At 45.7% G+C, this 22842-nt stretch overlaps 1 protein-coding gene across 2 annotated transcripts; it reads right to left on the reverse strand.

The window, feature by feature from the left end:
* Positions 1-727: 727 nt before the first annotated feature.
* PPP1R14D (protein phosphatase 1, regulatory (inhibitor) subunit 14D) lies at positions 728-11821 on the reverse strand. Of its 2 annotated transcripts, XM_010847971.1 has the most exons (6): positions 11751-11821; positions 11124-11629; positions 9455-9501; positions 1438-1521; positions 1252-1284; positions 731-1043 (listed from the first exon to the last, which is right to left on the reverse strand). In XM_010847971.1, exons 2-6 carry the CDS (start codon positions 11373-11375, stop codon positions 1013-1015), a joined length of 447 nt encoding a protein of 148 aa, XP_010846273.1. In that variant the 5' UTR covers positions 11376-11629; positions 11751-11821; the 3' UTR covers positions 731-1012. The 2 variants fall into 2 exon arrangements, with proteins under 2 accessions (XP_010846274.1, XP_010846273.1); XM_010847972.1 differs by lacking the exon at positions 9455-9501 and having other exon boundaries at positions 728-1043.
* Between the last annotated feature and the right edge of the window lie 11021 nt (positions 11822-22842).

The raw sequence follows: 22842 nt of genomic DNA on the forward strand, positions 1-22842 counted from the left end.
AAGGAAAAAGTTTCTCTAGGCAGGAACAGCCCCACCCCTCCTGGTGGCCTCACATGCAGTAGGCATGCCCCCAGGCCCCACCATCTTGGATTATACAACCTTTCTAGTACTCAGACACTGCCTACACAAACAGTGAATGCATACCCTGCTTCTGGCCTTACTCCCAAAGGATGCCACCTCCAGGGCTCTTGTCCCCACCTGCCTGCCTTTCAGACCCACTGTCAGTTTCCACCAGCTCCCTCCTTACCTGACCACTGGGCTCTCAGCCTATACCCTTTACACCCCTCTGCTTAGTCCCTGTTTTTTCTCTTTTAGCCTCTGGCTTGGAGCTGGCTCAAGAAAGAGTCCTCAGCCTGAGGCCTCCTGGATCAGTTAGTGGGGGAGGAAGGTTTAGCTTCTGATGCCCCCGGACCCAACTAGGTTTTTCCAGTTAACTCTCCTATTGGTCTTTGCCACTTAGGCTCCTGTTGGTGGTGGCAGGATGCTGTGTGTCTTAGCCAGGTGCCTTCTGCTTGGCCTCTGGGACCTTGCATGATGGTGATTTCTCTGACACAGAACTGTGACCTGTATCTTTGAATTCTCAAGGCATGTGTGGGTGGGTGGCTGGACATGTGGACGGGTGAGGTATATGGGATCCTAGTGACTTGGATGCTGGCCTTCTGGTATAAGACTTCACCCTCTCCCTCCCCCATCTGTCAGCACAGATATGCACCACACTCCATGAAGCTGGGGTTCCTGAAGGTTTTATCCACTTGGCTGATAGGAAGGCAGTGGGCAACAGCCATGACTGGTTCCCAGACAGTGCAGCTGACAGGAACCAGCTGTGGCTGCACACAGACAGTGGCGTTCAAATGTCCCTCCTCATTCTCCATGTTCCTCGTCTGGGTCCCAAGGAGTGGTTTCCCACCCAGCTGAAGATCCAGGGGTTCAGGGCAGACTGGGCAGTGCTGAGGCTGATGAAGCTAGTCTCACAAGGCTTATTTCTGAGGTCGACTGAGTCTCCGAAGTTTCTTTAGTTGACTGAGCAGCTCAGAGATAAAAGGCTGAGAAAGAAACAGAGGAGCAGAAGCAGGGATGAGATCAGGTTATGGGGTCACACCTACCCCACCACAGTGCTCCCCCTAGTCTCCACCTGATTCCATGGCCTCCAAGTCAGGAAAGGGGAGAAGGACCCAGGGCCAAACCTTCCTCTTCACTAGCTGCTGGCCCACTGGGCCCCCTCTTAGCCCAGACCACCAGAGCATCCCTTACCTCTGTGGGGCGGGGGCAGTTTTGGAGAAGAGCCTGGTGGAAGAAAGCAGAGTGGGTCCCTGAGCCACAGCACTTTTTCACGAGTCCCCAGTCTCCCAGGAATTTCCCCCTCTGAACTGGTTCTCCCCACACTGGATGGGGAAGCAGAACCTGGGTTCTTGGGTTCCCCTTGGTCCCCAATTCTACCTCCAACTGAGTCTTCTGCTCCTCTGTGGATAGTTCCATGAGAGCCTCCAGGTCGATCTCAGGCTCTGAAGAAGTTGGTTGATCCTGTTTGGGAACCACATGGGGCTCAGAGGAGCCCAGCCAGCTGGTGCTGGAGTGAAAGGCAGTGGGTTCACCCATCTCCCACTCTATTTTCCATGTTCAGTTCCTCTCCTTACTCGAACCACCCATTCATCCGTCCATTCAACAGTTACCAAACACCTACTATGTTCTACCTGAAAGTCTAGGGTTCTTTAAAAAGAGTATCTTTAATTTCAAGAGTTATAAACATTGTTAGTAGGGATATAAAATGGTACAGCTGCTTTGGAAAACAATTTGGCAGCTCCTTAATATGTTAAATATAGAGTTATCATTTGGCCCAGCAATTCCACTCCTAGGTCTATTTCCAAGACAAGTGAAAATATATATTCATGTAAAAATCACATATGAGTGCAGTTCAAAGCATTATTCTTATTCAAATGACCATCCACTGGTGAATGGATAAATAAATATTATGTAGCCATACAGTATTTTTCAGCAATAAGAAGAAATAAAGGACTGATTCATGCTACAACTGGGATTAACTTTGAAAACATGTTAGTGAAAGAAGCCAGTTACAAAGGCTTCATGTTATATGATTCGATTTGTATGAAACATCCAGAGTAGGATGTTTGTGTATAGAGACACAAAGTAGACTGGTGGTTGCCTAAGGCTGGGACTGGTGGTGATAAGGAATGGGGTGTGACTACCAACTGGTACAGGGCTTCTTTTATGGATAGTGAAATATTCCAAACTTAGACCATACTGGTGGTTGTACAACCTATGAAGATAGTTAAAACTATTTGGATTTTACACTTTAAGTGGGAATTGTATGGTATATGAATCATAGCTCAATAAAGCTAACTTTAAAAGTTATTATAGTCATTGCAAAAATTTAAGCAATACATAGTTTATAAAAGTAAAAATGAAAGAAGGTAAAGAGAGTAAGAAACCAAACCACTGACTGGGAGAACATATTTGTAAAAGATATATCTGATAAAGGATGTTATCTAAAATATACAAAGAACTCTCAAAACCAACAATAAGAAAGTAATAATCCAATTTAAAAACAGGGGGAAATTTTGTATATCTGCCTCACCAAAGAAGATACAAAGATAGCAAATAGCATATGATGCTAACATAATATGTCATTGCTGCTGCTGCTAAGTCACTTCAGTCGTGTCTGACTCTGTGTGACCCCATAGACGGCAGCCCACCAGGCTCCTCCATCCCCGGGATTCTCCAGGCAAGAACACTGGAGTGGGTTGCCATTTCATTAGGGAATTGCAAATTGAAATAACAATGAGATACCATTACATACCTATTAAAATGGCAAACAAAAACAAACTAAAATACCAAATGCTGATGAGGCTGTGGAGAGATAGGAATACCTGTTCACTGCTGGTGGGAATGCAAAATGGCATAGCCACTTTGGAAGACAGTTTGGTACTTTCTTACAACACAAAACATACTCCTATCATACAAAACAGCACTTGTGTTCCTTGATATTTATCCAAATGAGTTGAAAATATATCTGCACGGAAACCTGCACATGAATGTTTATAGCAGTTTTATTCATAATTGCCAAAACTTGGATGCAACCAAGATGTCCTTCAGTAGGTAAATGAATGAATGAATGGTGGTGCACCCAGACAATGGCATATTATTCAGTGCTAAAACAAAATGAACTATAAAACCATAAAAAGACATGGAGGAAGCCTAAATGCATATTATTAAGCAAAAGAAACCAACCTGAGAAGTCTACACACTGTACAATTCCAACCATATGACATTCTGGAAAATTACAGAGACAATAAAAAGACCAGTGGTTGCCAGGGGTTACAGTGGAGGAGTGGTGAATGGGTGGAACACAGAGGATTCTTAGGGCAGCCAAACTACTCTACGTGATGATACCAGGAGGGTAGACACACGTCATTATACATTTGTGAAAACTCTTAGAAGGTATAGCACCAAGAGTGAATCCCAATATAAACCCTGAATTTTGGGTAGTTATGATGTAGCAATATAAATTCATGAGCACTAGTGCTCTAGTAGGGGGGTGTTGATAGTGGGAAAGCTGTGCATGTGTGGGGACAGGGAGAATATGGAAATTCCCAGCACCTTCTGCTTAATTTTGCTGTGAACCTAAAACAATAAAGTCATTAAAATAAAAAATAGAGTCATTAAAAGAGAAAAGCTGCACAGCAAAAGAAACCATCAACAAAACGAAAAGGCAACCTACTGAATAGGATAAAATATTTGCAAATCATAAGGGGTTAGTATCTAAAATATATAAAGAACTAAGACAATTCAATAGCAAAAAAATCTAATTTTTAAAAATGGGCAGAGTATCTGAATAGATGTTTTTTTCAAAGAAGACATATAGATGGCCAACAGGCAAATGAAAAGATGTTCAAAATCACTCATCATTAGGGAAATGAAAATCAAAACCACAGTGAGATATAACCTCATATCTGTTAGAATGCTGCTGTGTTGCTTCAGTCGTGTCCGACTCTGTGCAACCCCATAGACGACAGCCCACCAGGCTCCCCCGTCCCTGGGATTCTCCAGGCAAGAACACTGGAGTGAGTTGCCATTTCCTTCTCCAATGCATGAAAGTGAAAAGTGAAAGTGAAGTCGCTCAGTCGTGTCGGACTCTATCGACCCCATGGTCTGCAGCCTACCAGGCTCCTCCATCCATGGGATTTTCTAGGCAAAAGTACTGGAGTGGGGTGCCATTGCCTTCTCCTGTTAGAATAGCTATTATCAAAAGGACAATAACAAGTGTTTCTGTAAGTTAGTAAAGACATATTTTTCATTTTACATCTTTGTGTACCATTTTATTATTTTTTAAAAAATTTACCATGTGCATGTATTTTTAAAATAAAGATAGCAAAAAAATAAATAACAAGTGTTGGTGAGGATGTGAGAAAAGGGAAACTCTGTGCCCTGTTGGTAGAAATGTAAATTGGTGCAGGCACTATGGAAAATGGTATGGAGGTCCCTCAAAAACTGAAAAATAGAACTACCATATAACCCAGTAATTCCATTTCTGGATATTAATCCAAAGAAAATGAAAACAATAATTCAAAAACATATATGAACCCCCATGTTCACTGCAGTGTTGATTTGCAGTAGCCAAGATATGGAAACCACCTAGGCGTCCATCAATGGGTGAACAGATAAAGAAACTGTGGTGTATACATATGCACTGGAAAACTATTCAGCCATAAAAAAGAAAGAAATCCTGCCATGTGCAACAACATGAATTACATTGACAGTATTACATTGAGTGAAATAAATCAAAGAAAAACAAACACTGTATGATCTCACTTATATGTGGCATTAAAAAAAAGAGAACTCATCAATAAAAGAACAGATTGGTGGTTGCTGAGGTGGGGGTGGGGAAAGGCGAAATGAGTAAAACAAATCAAAAGGTACAAACTTCCAGTAATAAATAAGTCATGGGGCTCTAATGCACAGCATGGTGACTAGCATTAATAATGTTGTACCGCCTATTTGAAAGTTGCTAAAAGAATAAATCTTAAAAGTCCTCCTTGGGACTTCCCTAGTGGTCTGGTGGTTAAGAATCTTCCACTGCAGGGAGCATGGGTTTGAAAAAAGAAAAAAAAAAGTCCTCCTGTCAAGAAAAAAAATTTTGGTGGCTCAGTGGTAAAGAATCTGCTCGCCAGGCACTCTCCTGGTGGTTCAGTGGTTAAGAATCTGCCTTCCTACCTTCAGAATCAGAGGACACAGGTTCAGGTTTGATCTCTGATAAGGGGACTATGATCCCACGTGTCGCAGGTACCACAACTAGAGAGAAGCCCATGAGCCGCAACTAAAACCCAACACAGTCAAAAAAAAAAAAAGAGAGAGAATCCAACTGCCAATGCAGGAGGCAGGGGTTCCATTCCTGGTCCGGAAAGATCCCACATGAGTCAGAGCAACTAAGCCTGCGCACCACAACTATTGCACCACAACTCTAGGGCCTGGGACCCACAACTATTGAGCCTGCACACTGCAACTACTGAGGCCCAGATGCCCTAGAGCTTGTGCTCTGCAATGAGAAGCCACCACAATGAGAAGCCCTCGCACCACAGCTAGAGAGAGGCTCGCCCGGCAGTGAAGACCCAGCACAGTCATAAATAAATAAAATTATTTTTAGAAAAAGAAAAAATTTGTTGAAACTATGTATGAAGACAGCGGTTAACTAGGCTTATTATGGTAATCATTTTGCAATATACACAAATATAAAGTCATTACATTGTACACCTGAAACGAATATTGATTACACCTTAATAAAAATTTTTTTTTTAATTTAAGATATAAACTCAAGGTTTTGTAGTGCTTCATCAGGGACTTTCTTAAGTGAAAGTTGCCTGATGGGGAAGATCATGACTTCTAGAATAGGTTGGTGCAATTTTCTTGATTCATGCCAAGGTCCACCACTGATTTGCATCATCAGTGCGTATATCAATACAGTTGAAAAGGCAAACAACTTATTGCATTATTTATGAAAATAATTGTAGACCCTCTGAAAAGGTCTTGGGAACCCCTGGTGTCACCAGAACACACTGCGAGAACTGCTGCCTTCTCCATTTTTCTGTGGGGTTGTTGAGGGTTTTTTTTTTAACTGATTAAAGAAGCTTATTTGTTTGTTTTGATTCAGATTATCCCTAGCATTCCATATATCATGGATATATTGTTTGGGGGAGGCATTGGAGAAATAGGTGTATTATATAATTGGAAATAATGTTTTTTTCCAGGTTGAGTTTTGCTTCATTTTTAAAAAATTTTTTTCTATGCTTAGTAGGTTCTTCCCATACTGATTTGGGTAAATATTTGATAGTCACCTTACATTTTCCTAGATATTTGATAATTTTACCTTTTCTATTTGAGTATTTAATTATCTGGAATCTATTCATTCAACAAGTGTGTCCAGTGGCTACTATTAACCTGGCACTCTGACCTTGGGAATTTCGGTGAGCAAAACAAAGATCCTGCCCTCAAAGAACCTATCTTAGGGGCAGTTGAGGAGACATAGTAGGTGAGCAAAACAAAGATCCTGCCCTCAAAGAACCTATCTTAGGGGCAGTTGAGGAGACATAGTAAAAACAGATGCATTAATTAATTTGGTTGTATAAATTGTTTAAAAGTAAGTGCTATTGGGGGGAACTTTTTGGGTGGTGGAAATGTTCCATATCTTGACGAGCTAATGCTTACCCCCTACTCTAAAAATAGGCACATTTTATTGTCTGCCCATTATGCTTCAATAAAGTTGATTTAGAAAAGAAAGAAGGGAAAAAATGCCTCAATTACCCTCTCATTCCTTCCACTGCCCAAGGTTAATCATTGTTACTAGTTTTGGTCCTTCTATACCCTTTTAAAAGCAAATTAGTGCTAGGATTCTAAGTTAGTTCTTTCACCCTAAGCTCTAGACTTTCTCCTTTGTTTCCTCGGTTTCTAGCTCATCTGATTTAGCATTCATTTATTAAATGCATCCTTATTGAGAGCATGTTGTGCACCAAGCATTGTGATGAGTCCTGGGGCCATAACAGCAAGACAGGCAGATATGGTCTTGCTCTCGAAAAGCTTATATTCTCCTGAGGGATACTGACAAGCAAAATGGTAGTTATAATACAGGGTGATAAGCACTCTGAGGAGAAGGCAGTGGCACCCCACTCCAGTACTCTTGCCTGGAAAATCCCATGGATGGAGGAGCCTGGTGGGCTGCAGTCCAGGGGGTCACTAAGAGTCGAACACGACTTCGAGACTTCACTTTCACTTTTCACTTTCATGCATTGGAGAAGGAAATGGCAACCCACTCCAGTGTTCTTGCCTGGAGAATCCCAGGGAAAGGGGAGCCTGGTGGGCTGCAGTCTACGGGGTTGCACAGAGTCGGACACAACTGAAGTGACTTAGCTTAGCTAAGCACTCTGATGAGATATTATAGGAGCACATGAAAGGGGAACCTAGCCAAGACCGGGGTTTAGGAAGGCTTCCAGGAAGAAGTGATCTCTAATCTGAGACCTGAAGGCTGAGTAGGAATTAACAAGATGTTTATACTTCTGATGATGGGGTAACAGGGACCAGATTTATTCTCTCAACATAAGTAACTAGTCAGAAAATAATTAGAAAACTAGACAAAAATATATGAACAGTGTTCTCAGACTTTAGACAACAGGTAACTAACTCAGCACTACCTGGGAAGGAAGAGAAATGAAAGAGATAAACTCTACAATTGTCCTGGGTTTCATCCTGAAGGCAGTTTCCAGACCACAGAGCAGAGAGGCAGATCCCAAGCAGAGCACAGTGGTCATACTAAATTGATATGACAGAGATCAGAGTTTGGGGTTGAGGTGGCTGTAAATGGACAAGTTCCAGAGAGGAGGGAGTTATGAAGAAAGAGACCTCCAAAAGTCTGCAGAAGGGTTCTCCTGAGCTTTTGCTGAACACAAGGTACACATTCAGAGGGTAAAACTTCACGAGGCCAGATACTATGAGACACGGCAGGCACAGAAATGAACAGTTCCCTGACCTCACAGAGGACTGATAGACAAATCAAGGTCCACTCAGCCAGAGTGGAGGGTCATCCCTGATCACCCAGGAACTCAAGAGAGACCTCGGGAGGCACAGGCGGTACATTTTTACGGTTGTAAGTTGAATAGATTGTTTTTTAAAATGTCAACACATCAAAAGGGCTGTGTCATGGAAACGACAGGAATGTTTCAAAACTCTGGGGTGGTCAACAGTGTCCCCTGCTGATATGTACACTATTTAGCCCCCCAGGTAGTGATCCTCGACTTTGCCAAGAGGTCTCAATAGAGTGGTGGGAACAGAAGTCAGGTTGCAGTGGTTTGTAGATTACAGTGGTTTGAATAGTGATAGGAAGGGAAGGGGGAAAGTTAGCAAAGGCTCTGAGTACAAATCCATTAAAGGGCCTTGTAAAGGAGACAGGAAGTAGGGGATGGTAACCAAACCGGAGCATAGTGTTAAACAGGAGAAGCTCACAAGTGTTTAAGTCCCTGCTTAAAAGCTGAATCTACACAATCATTTCTGGACAACAGGAGCTCCGGGGCCCCAAGTTAGTTTGCCTTGTTGAATCCAGACTTGGCTCTTCTCAAGACCCTAAAACAGGCTGCACACCCAGTGAGAAGAGGTGGGGCCCTTCAACAAAGGAAGGTTGGGTCCCATTAAACTAAACTAAAAGCAGTAATGCAACCTACTCCTGGAACCAATCCAGCAGTGCTATCCAGGGTGGGCATGTGGCCAGGGGTAGGCGGGCAGCTAGTAGAGAGGGACTCTATGAAGGTAGAACTGAAGCTGGGTAAGCTGAAGACTGAGTTGCCTCAATCCCTGCCCAAGGTGACCAGCCTCTACCTAGTGCTTCCCACCCACTTGCCTGCTTCCTGCTGAAAAGAGCAGAGATTAGGACAGGAACTCCCACCTGGCACCTTTGGACAATTGCCATGGCAACCACAGGTCAGGTATTTTATTCCAGTCATTTCCTGGGAGCAGTCTTCCCACATGTCCTGTTTTCTAACCTTATGAGCTCATAATTCTACAGCTTTTCCCCTGCCTTGATCTTGCAAAACAAGATTCTTTGGCTACTGTCTCTCTCTAATGCCTGGAAGGATTTGCCCTGAGGTGTCTGAAATATGAGACTTTTTATCCACAAGTCTAACAATCTGAAATTGAAACAGACCCAGAGAGGCAGGGTGCTGGCAGGAATGAAGGGCAGGGCAATGTCCAGTAAAGTCAGAGTAGACACGGGCCAAGAAAGCTTGCCTCTCCTGCTCCCAGCTCCAAGCCATCTCCCTCTCCTCCACAAGTGCTGCCAGGGACACTGTCAACACCTGGACCAAACTGATACGTGACACAGTGAGCCTGACAAGACAGCCTGGGCCACGGGTATCACTCTTCCCCACCTCCACTGCAGGACCACTGACACAGCTCTTACCTGGGAGAGTCACAAACCCTTGCTGTCCCCCAAGAAAAAGACAGGACCTGAGTAAGGAAGGAGAGAAACAAGGACCATGGCATGTGGACAAGGAGGACTCTGGCATGGTGCAGAGGTTCTTGCTAGCCACACACTAGGATCGGCAGTGGAGCTTATGAAAAAGACCAGCGCCTGGGCCCCACTCCAGTAGACTGAAATTTAGTTGAAGTGCAACAGGGGCATTGAATTATTTCTGAAGAACTTGGGGGAACCACTAAGCTACGTGAATAAACATTCGGACGCTACAGGCAGAGCCCCAGCTCAGCTCCTGGTCCCAGGGCTCTCTAGTGGTGTGACCCTGGGCTACTTATTCAACATTTCTAAGCCTCCATTTCCTCCACTGCTGCTGCTAACCCGCTTCAGTCGTGTCTGACTCTGTGCAACCCCATAGACGGCAGCCCACCAGGCTCCACCATCCCTGGGATTCTCCAGGCAGGAACACTGGAGTGGGTTGCCATTTCCTTCTCCAGGGCATGAAAGTGAAAAGTGAAAGTGAAGTAGCTCAGTCGTGTCCAACTCCCAGCGACCCCATGGACTACAGCCTACCAGGCTCCTCCATCCATGGGATTTTCCAGGCAAGAGTACTGGAGTGGGCTGCCATTGCCTTGTCCTCATTTCCTCCACAGTAAAACAGTATCTGGGCTTCCCAGGTGGCTCAGTGGTAAAAAGTATGCCTGCCAAGCAGGTGATTTGGGTTGGATCCCTGGTTGGGAAGATGCGCTGGAGGAGGAAATGGCAACCCTCCCCAGTATTCTTGCCTGGGAAATCCCATGGACAGAGGAGCCTGGCAGGCTTCAAAAGAGTCAGAAAGGACTTTGTGACTAAACAACAACAAAACAGAATCTACCTAATGGACTTGTGGGGAGGGCTGAATGAAATAACGTAAGGCAGGTTCTAGACACTGTGCCTAGCGTATGGTTAAGTGCTCAAAATGTTATTCTTGTTGGAGCAACCTTTGTTACTACACTAGGATCTCGATTTGGAGGTATCTAGGTAAATAAAATGCTGCTCTCCCAGGATGTGGTTGAGGGGAATCAGTCGGAGCCAGGGCCAAGGCTAGGTCAGGCGCTCATATCAGCGGTCACTATTGGTCACTCTGACATTCTACTCCAGCACTATCCATTCTGAGATGAAGGAAAGGTTTTGTATCTGTCCTGGCAACTTGGTAGCCACTAGTCACCTGGAGGTATTGGGCACTTGAAATGTAGCTAGTGTGACTGAGGACTGAAGTTTTAATTGTATTTAATTTTCATCAGTTTAAAGTTAAATAGCTGCACATGGCTGATAGCTACAGGAGTGAACAGCGTTGCACTAGACAGGTATGTGTGTTGAGGATGAAAGTAAATACATACCTAAAATACAAATATTCCTCTGCCATCTCATCTGAGCCTCAAAAAGTTCTACAAAAGGGGTACAACAGGCATTGATAGCCCCATTTTATAGACAGAAAACTGAGTCTCAGAGATGTTAAAAGACCTGCTCCAGATTATAGAGTGGGAGGCAGAGCCCAGACCAATGGGAGGCCAGTTTCAGGACTGCGAACCCATGCCTTGCCTGTGGGAAAAGCTTCCTCTCCATAGAACACTTCTATTGTGCCCTCCAGTCCCCAGGCCCGGCAGGTCCTACCCACCTGGAAGAGCTCCTGAACCTGGGTGTCCACCCACTGCTCCATCTCCACCCAGCGCTGCAGCTGCCCCCGGTCATACTTCACCGTCAGCCGGCTGGGTTTCCGGGACCGGGGTCGGAAGGGGTCGGACTGGGACTTGGACTCGGAGTCTGTGGATGATGTCCTCCTCCTCCCAGAAGCCCAGTGGACCTTCTTACTTGGATTCTCCTTGTCCGGGTTGGGAGATGTGCAGGAAGCAGGGCTGGAAGACAGCATGGAAGGACTGGTTTGGGCAAAGAGTTGGGAAAAATTGCCAGTCAGAGCAGGAAAGCCAGGGAATGAGGAGCGAGAGCAGAGGGAGAGGCCAGCAGGGAAGAAAGAAAGGCGGGTGGAGGCAGGGCCAAGGCTTCTGGGGGGGCGGGGGTCAAAGATCAACTGGCCTTTGTCTGGTGCTGGGAATGCCAGGCTCCTGGCTCCAGGCTGCCAGTAAGTGGCACTCCCGCGCTGTGCCCCAGCCTTCCTTTCTGCAGCTGCTGCAAAACAGGGATATAAACTGCACAGGAACAAAGGTCAAGAGGGTGCCATGCCTCGGAGGTGGAAGAGGCCCTTGGGTCCTGAGGGGTGCGGGGCTCTAACCTGAGTCACACTCACCAGAGAGACCTTAGCACCGCGTTTTCCTGGGACTAGATCCACTGGCCTTCAGAAGCTACGCTCACAGGGATCCTGCAGGAGTGGGGTCCCTGGCTGGCAAGGGCTCCTGCTCAGAGCGTGGTGCTGCTGAGAGCAGAGTTGCATCAGGGATAATTAGAGGGGTGGTGATCTCTGGCCCTCGTGGGGGCAGCATCCTCTTGTGTCTGAGTGTTAGCTGCCTTTAAGACTGTGAGGGAACAGGTACTCCCCTGGCCCTGTGTGTTTGCAGAGTTGAACTTGTCTCCCAAGCCCATTCCCCAGAGGCAACTGCTTAGAAAGCCATGTTTATCACCACATGACCCTCCCCTGACTGAGGTTCCACTGAGGAACCCTGTAGACCTAACATTTACCCCGGTGTCAAGGACTATTACTTCAAGACAGACTTGCATGCTAAAGGAAGGGTGTTTTTGTCTCTTCAGTCTTTTGTAATAAAAATTTCCAAACGTTTTAGAAAAGTTACACAACAGAAGAATATATATTATATATATAATATATATATATATTTTAATGAAGAGCTAAGAAGGACAAATAAAGAATGAAAGTTTCTCTGTTCTCCCCAGCTCCACCCCCTAGAGGCAGCCTACCAACAGTTTCTGTTCTCAGTTCTCCTGTGATCACCATTATCTCTTTGTGTAATAACATAAATGTGTCCATTCTATTTATTTTTTATCTTCTTCACCATGCTGCGTGGCATGTGGGATCTTGGTTTTCTGACTAGAGTCTTAACCACTAGACTGCCAGGGAAATTCCAATTTGTCCGTTTTAGACAGTTATCTCTTGTCTCCTAATATGAATGATAAGAAATTAGCTCCCTCACTCATACTCCCTCATCCCCTTTACTTGCTACATTCGTATTTTTATTTATGTATTTCTTTTTCACTAATTTCTTTTTAGGTCTTAGAGTGGTTGCCTTTGTGATGCTGAATTTGTCTCCAACTTATCAATTTCAACTCTCATACAGTGACACCTACAAGAGAGTTTTGGACAAAAACCAATTGATGAGTCTTTAATGGTGATATTCTAGGCCCTAAGTTAACCGGGTTGGGGAGGTGTTTGAGGGTTGGAAGCCAGGATGGTAGCCTAGAAACACCCAGGCTTCAGAGGAAGGCTGACAGATCCCAGTTCAAACTCAGCTTTGCCCCGCCTTGGTCTAATAACCCTCCAGTTTCACAACCTGAGTCTGCTTTCTCATTTGCAAAATGGAGTTTGAAGAGGATTCAATGAGATGGTGGGAACGTTCCTGGTGGTCCAGTGGTTAAGAATTCACCTTGTAATTCAGGAGACATGAGTTCAATCCCTGTCGGGGAACTATAGACCTCACATGCTGCAGAGCAATTAAGCATGTGCTGAAAATACTGAAGCCCCCAACTGCTAAAGCCGGAGTACCATGACAGATAGTCTGAGCTCCGCAAAGATTCCATGTACTGCCACTAAGACCCGAGGCAGTCAAATAAATATATATGTAAATATTAAATAAGATGATGTGTGTAAACATTTAGCATGATGTTCAATACAAAGTACTTTCTCAACAGACATCCTTTCTCTTCCTTTCTTTGCCTTCCCATCCTCCCGGCTTTCCCGGTGAGGCTCTGTCCATCAAAGGCTGGCTCTGGAATTTCTCTGCAGTGGCTTCCTTCCTGACCCTCTTCGGAAGAAGGTGGCAATAAGAAGGGGGTAGGGAGGCCTCTAAAATACAGCCTGTAGACTCAGTTGTTCTACCTTGATGACATGTTACACAGTGTGATAGGCATTATTATGATAGTTTCCTCCCCATTCTGTTTCTGTCTCCTGAAGGGTTCAAGAGCCCATTCAGGAAAAGGAACCAGATCAGAAGAGCCCATGGTTTTGTTCATTCATTAACTCATTCATTTAACAAAGATTTTATGAACTCCTCTGGTAGGCAAACATTATGCTCCATACTGGAGACTGGTGATCCAAAAAAGACACGGTCTCAGCCTTCATGGAACTTACAGTCTAGTGTAAAAATAAATATTAATCAACTAATTAAATAAATGTAAAACTGCAACTATATTTCTTTTCTGAAGAAAAGGTAAGAGGTGATATAGAATGTCTAGAGAGGGTATGACCTAACAAGTGGTAACATTTGGACTGAGTTCTGAATGATAAGTAGGAGTTAACTAGGTACAGGGGAGAGGTGGGAGTTGGCAGAAGGCACAGCATATGCAAAGGCCCTGTGGCAGGAGGACGAGGGTAAGCACCAGGGACTGGAGAAGGTCAGTAGAGCTGGAACAAAGAGAGGAGGGAGGGGAAATCTGCTGGTAGTCCAGTGGCTAAAACTCAGTGCTTTCACTGCTGTGGACCCAGGTTCGATCCCTGGTCAGGGAACTAAGATTCCACAAACTGTGCAGTGCAGCCAATAAATAAAAATTTTTAAAGAGATGAGGGAGGCAGAAGTGAGTCTTGAGGCAGACAGGGTGGATCTATCCACTTAGGGCCCTGTGAAACATGGTAAGAAGTTTTGTCTCTATCCTAAGAGCATTGAGAGTCACTGCAAAATCTTAAGCCAGGGTGGTTGGGCAGACTGACATGTTCAGATTTTGAATAGAGAGAGGATCAGAGGGTGCAGAAGTCCTGGAGGTCAGTGGGGAGACCGCTGCTGTAGGGCCTGACTGGGGGAGGTATTGCTGGTGATAGTGAGAGGTTGCGGATTGGAGAGCTATTTAGGGGGTAATATTTAACAGAACTTGGTGATGGATTGGAACATGCAAATTCCATGAATGCCAATACAGGAACACAGGTTCATACATGGGACCTCTCTGAGCATATTTCCTCATCTATAAGCTGGGCGTTGGTAAGACTCTGCAGGAACACACAACACAGCCCCAGAGACGCTCGATGGCACACGAAAGAGTAATGCCCATTATTTATGTATAAGTCTCCTTATTTACATTCTTTCATCTCAGCATTGACCTATGCATGTCACCACTCATCAATAAGTTTGCCCAAGATAAGGGAACTCAAATTTCAAGAAAATAAAAACCACCAGGACCACAGGTTCATATCAGGGTGGGCAAATAAAGAGGGTGCAGGCTTGGGCAGAGGCGAGGGTGTCTGCCCTGCTGTCCCAGCCAGGCCTGGGTCCAGCGGTGGAATAAAATCAGCAGCAAGCAGGCCCCATCAGAGCTAGATGTTCTCTTTCTTTTTCTTATGTAAAAAAAATTTTTTTTGACCATGCTTCTTGGTTCTTAGTTCCTCAACCAGGGATGGAACCCTTACCACCTGCAGTGGAATGCCCCCTGGACCACCCTGTGTTTCCCCCCACCCCACTTCTAGGGAAATTCTAGAGGCTCCTTGAAAGATTGTACCAGATAAACTGTTTATAGTTTGATATCCTAATTTTTTAAATTAATGAATATGTTAGGGCTTCCCAGGTGGCTCAGTGGGTAAAGAACCCACCTACAATGCAGGAGACACAGGAGACTCGGGTTCAGTCCCTGGGTCAGGAAGATCCCCTGGAGGAGGGCATGGCAATCCACTCCAGTATTTTTGCCTGGAGAATCCCACGGACAGAGGAGCCTGGCAAGCTACAGTCCTTAGGGTCACAAAGAGTCGGACACAACTGAAGCGACTGGGCACACACCAGTTATATATTACTATATAACAAATTACCCCTAAATTTAGCAGCTTAAAACAATTGTTGAGTCGCTAAGTCATGTCAAACTATTTTGTTACCCCAGCACTGTGGCCTCCCAGGCTCCCCTGTCCAAGTGATTTCCCAGGCAAGTGGGTTGTCATTTCCTTCTCCAGAGTATCTTTCCGACCCAGGGGTCGAACCCATGTCTTCTGCATTGGCAGGCAATTCTTTACCTCTGAGCCACCAGCAAAGCCTGCTTAAAACAATTTATCAATTTCAGTACGTGGTTTAGCCGACTCCTCTGGTTCAGGGGTTCTCAGAAGGGTGCAAGCCAGCACAAGCCAGTGTTGTTGGTCAGACATCTGTTCCCTGCCATATGGACATCTCTAGTGGGCTACTCACCACATGGCAGCTGGTTTCCAACAGACACAGGGCGCTGAGAGAGGCAGAGGGACAGGTAAGATGGAAGTCACAGTCTTTTTGTAACCTAATCTAGGAAGTGACATCCCATGACTTGCTGTGCTGTATTCTATTCATCAGAGGCCAATCACTAAGTCCAGCGACACTGAAGGGAGGAGATTACACACACAGGCATGATTACTGGCCGGTATGGATCATTGGTGATCATTTAGAGGTTATCTACCACACTGAACTATTGTGAACGTTTTTGACGTTAGCAGAATTCTTCAAAAATGTCCCTTTTAGAAAATTCCCTGGTGGTCCAGTGGTTAGGACTCCACACTTTTACTACTGAGAGCTGGGGTTCAACCCCTGGTTGGGGAACTAAGATCTCACAAGCTGTGCAGCACGGCCAAATAAATCAAGCCCTTTGAGGATTGCAGCAGTATCTGAGGGGACTTGTCTCCTTTAAATGAAGATTAAACCAATGACAGTGGCCTCACCTTGACAAATATTGCATTACTTTCCTCAAAATTCTTTGGCCCTGCAGTGCTGCTGCTGCTGCGTCGCTTCGGTCGTGTCCGACTCTGTGCGACCCCATAGACGGCAGCCCACCAGGCTCCCCCTTCCCTGGGATTCTCCAGGCAAGAACACTGGAGTGGGTTGCCATTTCCTTCTCCAATCCATGAAAGTGAAAAGTGAAAGTGAAGTCGCTCAGTCGTGTCCAACTCCCAGCCACCCCATGGACTGCAGCCCACCAGGCTCTTCCATCCACGGGATTTTCCAGGCAAGAGTACTGGAGTGGGTTGCCATTGCCTTCTCCATGGCCCTGCATTATCAAGGGAATTATTGGTCTTTAGGTCATTAAAATACAACTTATTTAGCTATAATTATTAGATGTGCTAGTGCTCAGTCACTCAGTCATGTCCGACTCTTTGGTCCCCTATGGACTGTAGCCCACCAGGTTTCTCTGTCCACGGGATTCACCAGGCTAGAATACTGGAGTGGGTAGCCATTTCCTTCTCCAGATAATCAGATAATTAATACTAAAAATTGTTCTGTAAATATATTGTCCCTCTGTTTCAGTTATTTCCACAAAACAAACTGTTATCGGAGAAATGGGTTTGCCTCTCAGTGGCTGTCAAGCCAACAGAAACAATCAAGCCAAAGACTGGAAGAAGGAAGGATTTATTACTATTTGCAGCAAGTAATACCCCACTCCAGTACTCTTGCCTGGAAAATCCCATGGACGGAGGAAACTGGTGGGCTGCAGTCCATGGGGTCACTAAGAGTCAGACACGACTGAGCGACTTCACTTTCACTCTTCACTTTCACGCATTGGAGAAGGAAATGGCAACCCACTCCAGTGTTCTTGCCTTGAGAATCCCAGGGACAGGAGAGCCTGGTGGGCTGCCGTCTAAGGGGTCGTACAGAATCAGACACGACTGAAGCGACTTAGCGGCAGCAAGTCAAATTATTACTTGCCTTGGGGATTCCCAGGTGGCACTAGTGGTAAAGAACCCACCTGAGCAGGAGACATAAGAGATGTGAGTTGAATTCCTGGGTGACGATGAAGATGCCCTGGAGAAGGAAATGGCAACCCACTCCAGTATTCTTGCCTGGGAAATCCCATGGACAGAGGAGCCTGATGGGCTACAGTCCATGGGGTCACAAAAGAGTCAGACATGACTTAGCGACTAAACAACAGCAATAGCAGCAAGTCAGGAGGAGACCAGGGAACTTTCTCAAAGCAGCCTCTCCCCTAACAGCAAAATTAGGGAAGTTTTGAGCTAAGGGTATATACATATGGTTTATCACAGGACTATTATTGGACTGTCTTCTCTGTTCTGACATTTCTTTGTTCACTCAGGATCCTTGTTACCTACACCTGTTCAAGGGCAAGCATTGTGACCATGGGGTCTCAAAGAGTCGGACATGACTGAGCGACTGAACTGAACTGAAAGTGTTGGTCGCTCAGTCGTGTCCTATTCTTTGCGACCCCATGGACTGTAGCCTGCCAGGCTCCTCTGTCCATGGAATTCTCCAGGCCAGAATACTGGAGTGAGTAGCCTTTCCCTTCTCCAGGGGATCTTCCCCACCCCGGGATCGAACCCAGGTCTCCCGCATTGTAGGCGGATTCTTTACCAGCTGAGCCACAAGGGAAACCCGAGCTGAACTGAACTGATACGCATATTTAGGAAGAGGCTTGAGCAGAAAATTCTGCATAGAATTAGGGCGAAGTTTTAGGCATCCAAGTCTTGGTGGATTGAAGTCAGGAGGGTCAGTATCATTATTCTGTCCTCCACCAGGGTGGGGGCATTAACTCCAGCTGGAGTCAAAGATAAATTATTATGTATATTCCTTGAGGAGGAACTAGGACTCTGCTTTATCACAGGACTATTGTTTGACTGTCTTCTCTGTTCTTTCTTTGTTCCCTCAAGATCCTTGTTACCTAGACCTGTTCAAGGGCAAGCACTGTGGCCAGGCTTAGGTCACAAGATGAAAGTAAAAGTCGCTCAGTCATGTCTCTTTGCAACCCAGGAATTCTCCAGGCCAGAATATTGGAGTGGGTAGCCTTTCCCTTCTTCAGGGGATCTTCCCAACGCAGGGATCGAACCCAGGTCTCCCACACTACAAGTGGATTCTTTACCAGCTGAGCCATGAGGGAAACCCAAGAACACTGGAGTGGGAAGCCTATCCCTTCTCCAGGGGATCTTCCCAACCCAGAAATCGAACTGGGGTCTCCTGCAGTGCAGGCTGATTCTTTACAAACTGAGCTATCAGGGAACACAAGATAACTTCAGCCAAAATAGCTTCTCTCTCTTTTTTTCCTTCGGCTGCTCTGCACAGCTTGTGGGATCTTAGTTCCCTGTGTAGAGATTAAATTTGGGCCCCTGGCTGTGAAAGCCAGGAACCCTAACCATTGGACCACCACAGAATTCCCCACAATGGCTTCTCTTATGTCAAGAATGCCATTCCTGATTCTCTTTCTTCAGGGACTCCCTAACTTATCTGCTTACAGATATCATCCCAAAATTTAAAGGCTTAAAATGAACACATTTCCTCATGATTCTGCAACATGGGCAGGGCTTTGAAGGTGTAGCTAATCTCTGTTGGAGCGAGTCAACTGGGGCTAAAGGCGAACAATGGTTTAATGAAGCTACTCAGCGGGGGTGGCTGTGAGATAGCCAGACACCTCCTTCTCCCATCACAACCTCTCATCCTCCGGTCTTGCTCTCCTCCGGTGGCCTCTCTCTCCCTCAGGGTTGTCAAACTTCTTTACCCAACAACTGGTTCTAAGAGGGAAAATGCAAGCCAGAAGGCTGAGGTTTGAAAGCCACGTGGCACCACTTCTACTCTGTCCTATTGGTCAAAGCAAGTTACAAATTCAAAGGGAAGGGAAAGGTAGACACCACCTCTTGGTGGGAGGAGCAGCATGCACTTACAAGGAAGGTGAGGGCCTGTCCACCATCGTTGATAGCGGTCTTTGTAGATAGTTCATTAAACCTACTTATAGAAACCACCAGACCACCATCCAAGACACGGCATTCAGTGTTCCTTTTCTACTATGGTGTTAAGGACTGCATGTTCTCACCAAACCACCCACTCCTAACATCAGTGTTTGGTACTGGTGCAAATAAGAAGGAAGCCTATAGCATAAACCCTGGCTTTCTCTTCCCCAAGTTCATATAGGGAGTGTGAACCACGTGGCCTAACAAAAAAGCTAACTCACCTGGACAGCTCCCTTGGGCCTGCAATGTACAATCAGAAAACAATATCATCTGGGGGAATTCCCTGGTTGCTTAGTGGTTAGTGTTCTGGCCTTTCACTACCATGGCCCAGATTCAACCCCTGGTTGGAGAACTGAGATCCTATAAGCCACACAGCATGGCCAAAAAAGGAGAGAGAGAGAAAAGAAAACAATACCATCTGGAAATGCTTTGTAGGAAGTAAGTCAGAATCACAGAAAGGGCCCAATATTGGCAGTCAAGAGACCTGAAGTGTAGAGATGGCCTCTGCTACATGCTAGCTCTGTTTGTCTCTGAACAAACCAAAGACCGATCTCTGGGCCTATATAGGACACACAGCTTCCTATATGTAAGGGGAAGGGCTTTAACTGAGATCCCCAATAGCTCTGACGCTCTCTGCCTCTCCATAAACCAAAGTTTATGAACCCACCCAGAGGATAGCTGGCTCTGTACATACTGCTAGAGAGGCTCTTGGGAGTCACTGAGGCCCTGAACAGGTGAAGGGCAGGGCTGGAGGAGGGAACCACATGCCACGTGCAGGGTGGCCTGGAGTACATCTGCAAGCTGGTAGAGAGCCCAAAACTAGGGCAGCAGTGGCCACAGACAAGCCGGGATGTCTGTGAGCAGTTACCGAAGAAGACTGCCACCACCCAGGGCTGGCCGGACGTTTGCAAGGGAAGCCCAAGGAAAGCCAAGGGGAACAGAGATACTGCGACAAAGTGGCTGGGTCGGTGAGATGAGGAGAGAATGTGGAAAAAGAAGTAATGCGGGGCTAAATATGAATGTGAAAGCTGTCATGAGGTATTTTTCTCTTTCTCATGGAAACACTTCAAGCTCACCAAAAGAAACTTTGGTAATAATTGCTAAACTAGAAAAAAGAAAATGTTACCCCATATTTTCATCATTCAAATGCCATCACCTTTACCGCTTTGGTGAACTTAGTCTTTTTCCCTTCCTGTGTAGCTTTTCTCTTTAGGATGTAAGAACCAGCATAAGGTAGTGTGAAAAGTGTAGGGTTGTTTTTTTTTAATATATTTATTTGACTGTGTCAGGTCTTGCAGCACGCAGGGTCTTTGACCTTCCTTGCAGCATGTGGAATCTAGTTCCCTGACCTGGTATCGAACCTGAGCCTCCTGCATTGGGAGCATGGAGTCTTGGCCACTGGCCCACCAGGAAGTTCCCAAAGAGTAGTTTTTGATGTCTGAGATACTTGAGATAAAATTCTGACTCTGTCGCTTTTTTCAGGTAACATTTATTGAGCACTCAGAGTCAAATGTTTTCTCTGTATTAACTCATTAATTCTCATACTAACCCTAGGAAGTCCCACGTTGTATACAAGAAGGCTAAGGCACAGAGGAGATAAATAAGTTGCCAAAGGCCACGCTGACAGTAAGTGGCTGATGAAAGAGTTAAACCCTGTAATCTGAGTCTGAAGCCCACAAGCTGAACCCCTATAGCATCTTGCCTCCCACTCTTCACTACCTTACCTAGGTGGAGTTTAGTGAGCCTCCCTGCAAAGTAGAAACTATTCTCAGAGCTACTGTGAGCATTAGAAGGTCACAGATGTCATGTGTCTGGAACCCAGCAGGCATCTCAAATGGTGGCTGATCCCCACTTGAAAATCTGTTGATTTTCAAGGCAAGTTGATCTGAGCTGAGTGTGGAATTTCCAGCTGAAGTCAGAATTGAAAGTGCAGTAAAAGCACAGCGTTTATGTGCTAAAGCAGTGGACTTAGCCTGCCTGAACTCCGATCCCGGTTCCGCCACCAAAGTCACGTGACCTAACAAGTTTGTCCACCTGTCTGAGCCTGCTTGCTCATTTGTAAAATGGGGATTAAAATTAGTACCTACTATCTTGGTTTGTTTTGACTGAATGGGGCAATGTGTGGGAAATACTTGGGAACAGGTTTTGGGCATTATCAGATGTAGGTTTTTGTAATGGTATATATGATGGAAGTAATGATTAATCTGTAGTAATATTACCATAGGGTAAGTCTTCTGTGTTAGGATTTTTGTATGTATAAGGTATTAAAGGAAGCAGGAATCAAATCTCAACAAAATTCTTTCTTTCCACTAACTACACAATCATAAGCTTCATTCCCCAGCATATCATCCATGTTCCCCACCATGCCTGGGGCAGTGGAAAAAAACGGAAAATTCAGAGGGGAGACAGACTCCAGATTCCCACACCCAATACCCATACCCAAAATGTGTGCAGCTAGGGAATGTTGCAGTTAAGCTAAGAAAAAGGCTGAGGTTTGGCTACAGGATCTAGTGGGTAAGAAGACCGTTCCCATTGGGCTGGGGTTTGTTAAGTCATCGTGAAGGTGTGGAATCTCTCTTTTAAAAAAAAATTGTATTAACTTATTTTTGGTTGCGCTGGGTCTTCATTGCTGCGGGCCACTCTCTGTTGTGGTGCAAGGGTTTCCCACTGCTGCGATTTCTTTCGTTGCGGGGCTCGGACTCTAGGTGAACAGGTTCACTAGATGCAGCTCGTGGGCTTTAGTTGTTCCTGGCATATGGAGTCTTCCTGGATCAGGGCTTGAATCTGTGACCTCTGCATTGGCAGGCGGATTTCTATTCACTGTACTACCAGGGAAGTCCGGTATGGAATCTCTTTTGAGGAGAACATTAACAGGACCAACGCTGTTCTGTAAAGAATGGCCTTTAAGAGGAGTTCTTCACTCAGGAAAAGCAATGAGCCTGGTTTCAAGGAGTCCAGGGCTCAGTGAAGGCTCAGCTACTTTGGTGATCCGGAACCTCTAGCTTCCAAGGATGTTATTTTACTGAAACAAAGAACCAGCTCCTGACCAGGAGCACCCCACCTGGTGAGAGAGGAGAGAAATTCTGTGCTCTAGAGAACGCATCGTCTGACCAATGAAGCTAAGTCAGCTCGGACAACTACCCGAACGGAAACGTTAGTACAAAATGAGGAAGGGCCTCAAAACAAAAGGAACCACTAACCTGGCCCGGGGAAATCTGTTTCTCAACTGTAACTGAAAGGAGGATTTCCAGAGCTGGCAAAGGTGGTAATAATCCAGCAGGCATCTGGAATTCCAGTTATCAAAGGGGCAGCCACACAGCTTCTGGGATCTCTTCCCGCCACAAGATGGAAATGACTTCCCGAGGGCTGACCACGACAGCGAAATAATTGGCGTCGGGCTTTCCCCCGTTTCTCCTCCCCCAGCCCCTTCCCTAGCGCCTCGGGCCTGGGTCTGGGAATGCTAGCCCGGACCGGAAAGGGAGTCGGGCGTCTCTGAGCACCTGACCCACCTTCGGGTGCCAGACGTCGTCGGAGCTTCCCGAAGTGT

Source organism: Bison bison, unplaced genomic scaffold (genome assembly GCF_000754665.1).
Source record: "Bison bison bison isolate TAMUID 2011002044 unplaced genomic scaffold, Bison_UMD1.0 scf7180017864259, whole genome shotgun sequence".
Lineage (NCBI taxonomy): Eukaryota > Metazoa > Chordata > Mammalia > Artiodactyla > Bovidae > Bison > Bison bison.